Source organism: Drosophila nasuta, unplaced genomic scaffold (assembly GCF_023558535.2).
Source record: "Drosophila nasuta strain 15112-1781.00 unplaced genomic scaffold, ASM2355853v1 ctg14_pilon, whole genome shotgun sequence".
Lineage (NCBI taxonomy): Eukaryota > Metazoa > Arthropoda > Insecta > Diptera > Drosophilidae > Drosophila > Drosophila nasuta.
This window is the reverse complement of record NW_026869386.1, coordinates 1,756,970-1,762,554: the sequence shown is the minus strand read 5'-3', so window position 1 is coordinate 1,762,554 and position 5,585 is coordinate 1,756,970. Positions and strand designations below refer to the sequence as shown.

At 45.6% G+C, this 5,585-nt stretch overlaps 1 protein-coding gene across 1 annotated transcript; it reads right to left on the bottom strand.

Annotated features, from left to right (window-relative positions):
• Positions 1 to 1,535: 1,535 nt before the first annotated feature.
• LOC132797575 (uncharacterized) lies at positions 1,536 to 4,247 on the bottom strand. Its single transcript, XM_060809336.1, has 3 exons — positions 4,225 to 4,247; positions 2,028 to 4,129; positions 1,536 to 1,942 (listed from the first exon to the last, which is right to left on the bottom strand). Exons 1-3 carry the CDS (start codon positions 4,245 to 4,247, stop codon positions 1,536 to 1,538), a joined length of 2,532 nt encoding a protein of 843 aa, XP_060665319.1.
• Positions 4,248 to 5,585: the final 1,338 nt, after the last annotated feature.

Genomic DNA, 5,585 nt, shown 5'->3' with positions numbered 1-5,585 from the left:
AGCTTTCTGACTCCTCGCTCCTGTTGTCACCCGTTTGATTATGGCATGCTGTTGCTTCTACGCTGCCGCCACACGGGAACTTCGGCCACTGACTGGTGGTTGTGGTGGAGGTGTGCGCTGCATCGCCAAGCGACAACACTCGCTTTTTCGACCAGACCACTTAAGTGTTGGACTTTTTCGTTCTTGGTGGACTCGAACCGTGGATCGCTGGTTAATTGAGAATTTCGCACCTCTATGCACTGTATGTATGTAATACATACAGAGAACTGCAAAAATCACTATTTTCTAGATTTAATCATACGCGAACTTTTTTAATCAACTCAACTCACTGAACAAAACAAATCAACTCATTTTGCCGTACACATCATTCCGATCATCTTGAGTCTTCGGTTCAATCTTTTTCATTCAATTCAACTCACTGAACAAAAAACAGTGATGAGTAAAAATCAACTCATTTTGCCGTACACATCATTCCGATCAAAAAAATGAGCATGTGTTGACGAAAGCATCATTCGGATCAATTCGAGTTGATCGTGTATGAGTAAACGATTAGCGACAACACGACACGAAATGAGCATAACGAATGCATGTGCAATAACAATTTCTATGCGAGCTTCTTGAAGCTTGTTGTTGTTGCTTGTTTTTTTGACTTCGCTCATTTCATCTGTGCAGAAAAAGTACCGTTTGCTGCGCGCATGAGTAAAATCATACGAGATGATTTTCGTGAGTAGATTGCTATTCTTGTTCAAAAAAATGATTGTTGAACCGAATGAGTAGCGCCCGAAATCATTATGCTGAACACGAGCCGAATAATTTGGAGTGAAACAAAAAATCGCTCGCACCCGAGTGGATTTAAAATCTACAACGAAAATGTGAGCGCATGCAAGTTGGATCGGCTGATCCGAACAGTGCACTGTAGTGTGATTATTCGGCTGTTGAGCGCGTACGAATTTTTATACCCGCTACCCATAGGGGAGAAGGGTATTATAACTTTGTGCCGGCAGGAAATGTATGTAACAGATAGAAGGAGGCATCTCCGACCCTATAAAGTATATATATTCTTGATCAGCGTCAACAGCCGAGACGATGTAGCCATGTCCGTCTGTGTGTCTGTCCGTATGAACACCTAGATCTCAGAGACTATAAGAGATAGAGCTATAATTTTTTTTCGACAGCATTTGTTATGTTTGCACGCAGATCAAGTTTGTTTCAAATTTTTGCCACGCCCACTTCCGCCCCCGCAAATCAAAAAATCGAATAACAAGCGTAAATTTAAAGCTAGAGTTGCGAATTTTGGTATATACTATAACTACTATAGTAGTTATGATTCCTGAAAATTTGGTTGATCAGATAAAAATTATGGAAGTTATTAAAGAAATACTTTCGTATGGGCAAAAACGCCTACTTACTAGGGCTCTTAGTTGCTTTGGCCGACAATCTGGTACATTGTGCCGTCTATGGTATATTTTGAATGGTGTGCTGTATCGATATACCAAACATATTATTATTATTATTATTTGGCCATGACAACCCTTTTATTGGGTCTCAGCCTGAAGCGTAATGTGCCTCCACGCGTCTCTGTCCTGAGCGCGCCTTCGCCAGTTGGTAACACCAAGTGTGGACAGGGTTTCCATCACCTGGTCTTGCCAACGCGTTCGGGGTCGTCCTCTCCTTCGTGTCCCAACAATCACCGCATCAAACACCTTACGAGCCGGAGCGTCTTCATCCATACGGGCAACGTGGCCCAGCCAGCGAAGTCTTTGAGATTTCACTCGACTGGCCACGTCAACATCACCGTACAGCTCATGGTTATATCTGATGCGATAAACATCATCCACGCAGATTGGACCAAAGATTTTACGAAGAATTTTCCTCTCGAACACTCCAAGAGCAGCTGCGTCTGACTGCGTCACTGTCCAGCACTCCGCACCATATAGGAGTACTGGAAGAATGAGCGTCTTGTAGAGTGTGGTTTTTGTGCGTCGAGAGAGCTCTACTATTGAACTGCCTATTGAGCCCAAAGTAACACCTGTTGGCAAGTGTTATTCTCCGCTTAATCTCCAGACTGACATCATTTATACTGGTTATAGCAGTGCCTAGGTAAATGAACTCCTTGACGGACCCAAAGCTATAGTTTTCTGCAGTCAGCTGAGAATCAAGACGCCGCGATTCTCTGCTAGAGCACACCATAAACTTTGTTTTCTCCATATTCACCGCTAGTCCTACTTTCGCTGATTCCTTTTCAATAGCCCCGAAGGCTCCTGTGACATCACGCTTGGTGCGGCCAATGATATCAATATCATCAGCGTAACCAAGGAGCTGGACACATCTGTTGGTTAATATCGTGCCCGTCCGATGTACACCAGCCTTTCTTATAATACTCTCCACTAAAATATTGAAGAGTATACAAGACAGCGAGTCACCTTGTCTGAGGCCACACTTGGTAGTAAAGGTTTCGGATTGGCCACATCCTACCTTGACAGAGCTGATGGTGTTGCTCAATGTCATTCTGCAAAGTCTAGTCAGCTTTGCTGGTATACCAAGCTCAGACATGGCGGCATATAGGCGATCTCGCCGGGGGCTATCAAATGCGGCTTTGTAGTCGACGAAGAGATGGTACGTGTCGATCTGGTTTTCGTAAGACTTCTCCAGGATTTGGCGCAAGGTGAAAATCTGGTCAACGGTGGACTTGCCAGGCCTGAACCCGCACTGATAAGGTCCAATCAGTGCTTCAGCATGGGGTTTCAGTCTTTCACACAATATGCTCGTTAGGACCTTGTATGCAACTGGAAGAAGACTAATTCCGCGGTAGTTGGTGCGCAACGTGGCATCACCCTTCTTCAGGATGGGACAGATCATGCTGAGGTTCCAATCTTCGGGCATGCTCTCCGTGAGCCATATCTTACTGATTAGTTGGTGCATGCTCCCTACCAACATATCACCAGCTGCCTTAAACAATTCTACCGGCAGGCCGTCAGCACCTGCAGACTTGTTGTTTTTAAGCCGTTGGATTGCATCCTTGACTTCGATATGACTTGGGATTGGCACTTCAATATCAGTGCCATAGATTGGGGTTCGTGGATCATAGTCTTCAGAGTCTGTGTTTGAGCCAGATAACAGACTCGAGAAGTGATCCCTCCATAACTTCAGCACGACATCTGCTTCTGTGACAAGATTTCCATCATCGTCCCTGCACGCCACTGCACCAGTCTTAAATCCTTGGGTCAGACGCTTGACCCTCTGGTAGAAGTTGCGTGCTTCATTTCTGCATCTGCTGCTCTCTATGCTCTCACACTCTCGCCTTTCCTGCTCTTTCTTCTTGCATCTGAAAAGGCGTTTTTCGTCTCTTCTTCTCGACCTGTAGACATCCACAATAGCTCGTGTCGCCCCAGCCTGCAGTGTTCTTCTGTAGGCGGCGTCCTTTGCAGCTGTTGCGTCATGACACTCCTGATCGTACCATGGATTCCTTGTTAGAGGACGCTGGAATCCAAGCACTTCTTCTGCCGAAGCTCGCAGAGAGTGAGATATGAGCGCCCACATATCGCTTATGTCTTCAGGTATTGAAGGTGCTCGGCTTAATAGCCCCGAGACGTGAGTGGAGAATGCATTCTTCGCCTGTTGTGATTGCAGCTTTCCGATGTCCAGCCTTCTTAACGCACTTCGACGTGCAATCTTCTCCACACATAGCCGTGTGCGAATCTTAGCTGCAACAAGATAATGGTCGGAGTCGATGTTGGGACCCCGACAGGATCGCACGTCGAGTATGTTAGATGCATGCCTTGCATCGATCACAACATGATCGATCTGATTTCTGGTCAGTCGATCGGGAGAGAGCCAAGATGCCTTATGGATGTCCAAATGACGGAATCCGGTACTACGAACTACCATATTATGCGCAGCTGCAAAGCCTATTAATCTGAGACCATTGCTCGAGGTGGTCTCATGTAGACTAAATCGCCCGACGGTGGCACCAAAGATGTCTTCTCGTCCTACCTTGGCATTAAAATCCCCGAGGAGAATTTTAATGTCATGGGAAGGACAGCGGCCATAGGCTCGGTCGAGCTCCGCATAGAAAGCGTCCTTGGTGGCATCGTCCTTTTCCTCCGTTGGGGCATGTGCGCATATCAGGCTGATGTTAAAGAATTTGGCAGTAATTCGGATCGTTGCAATTCTCTCGTTTGTTGGCCGAAAGTGAGAGACTCGGCGCCGCAGCCTGGCACCTACGACGAAACCACAACCAAATTCATGCCGTTCTGGGTGACAGCTGTAGTATATGTCACAGTTCTTCTTCTTTATGCAGCCTTGTCCTATCCATCGCATCTCCTGGATAGCAGTGATGTCAGCCCTGCATTTGTTGAGGGTATCTGCTAGTTGTTGAGCAGCACCAGGTCTGTACAATGCTCGTACGTTCCAGGTGCATACTCTCAAATCATTGTCCTTTTTTACGCTTGCTATGGACGTCAACGTTAGATCGGTTCCTTTCCGAGGCTTTTCTTGCTTCCTTCACTGAAATTGTGTTTTACATGGGCGGATTCCAAGTCCTACGCCAAAACCTAGTTTGTAGAGTTAGAACTCTCGTCGCGCGCTTTAGTTTGCCACTCAACGGCTGTCGAGTGACAATCCAGGGAGAACCACGTGGAGGTAGTGCGTCGGCTTGAAGAGAGCAGTGACAGGAATCATGCTGGCATTCACCAAGTTGAATGCAATCAGACACTTTGACCTGTATGCTTTCCCCCATTCCCCCCAAACATACCATGTGGTATATTTTTAGTATTTTTTAGTATTTTTTATTAAAAATGGGTAGCGGGTATCTCACAGTCGAGCACACTCGACTGTAACTTTCTTACTTATTTTCATTCACCCGAAGCCGTTCTCCGGTATGTATGTGTGTATGTCTGTGTATGTTTGAACACTGGCTGGAGTAAAGCCCATACACAGACAATTAGGGTAGGGTATGTCGAGTGCGACTACCGCTGTCCTGCCAATCTATTACTTCACTCGCAAGCGCTGCTGCAAGCCGGGCGCTGCAGCGGTACACACACACACACTCACATAAAATCACAGAATATCCAGAATGAACCCATCAAAGGTGCCGACCAAGGGAGAGGAGATTGACTTCACCAAAGTTAATCTTCCTCTGATTACTCCTTATGCTGACGACCTCCAATTCCCCTCCGACGACATCGACGTTTGCTCAACGGAGAAATTTTTGAATAAAATAAGGGATAAGAAGAAGCTCCCTTTCAACGCTCTACCAAGGAATGTGGAATATAAAATCTTTGAAGCGTCTAGGGTTCCTAGAAAATTTAATACAAATTCCATAAAATTATCATAGCAACAGCATTATATTTACCTCCCGACTCGGTATGACGAGTACATTAAAGATTTGAATTCGAATAATTATACTCTAACAAAACTGGATTGTTAATTGTATTAAACAATACCCTTAGGATAGAAGGGTATTATAACTTTGTGCCGGCAGGAAATGTATGTAACAGGTAGAAGGAGGCATCTCCGACCCTATAAAGTATATATATTCTTGATCAGCGTCAACAGCCGATCTAGCCATGTCCGTCTGTGTGTCT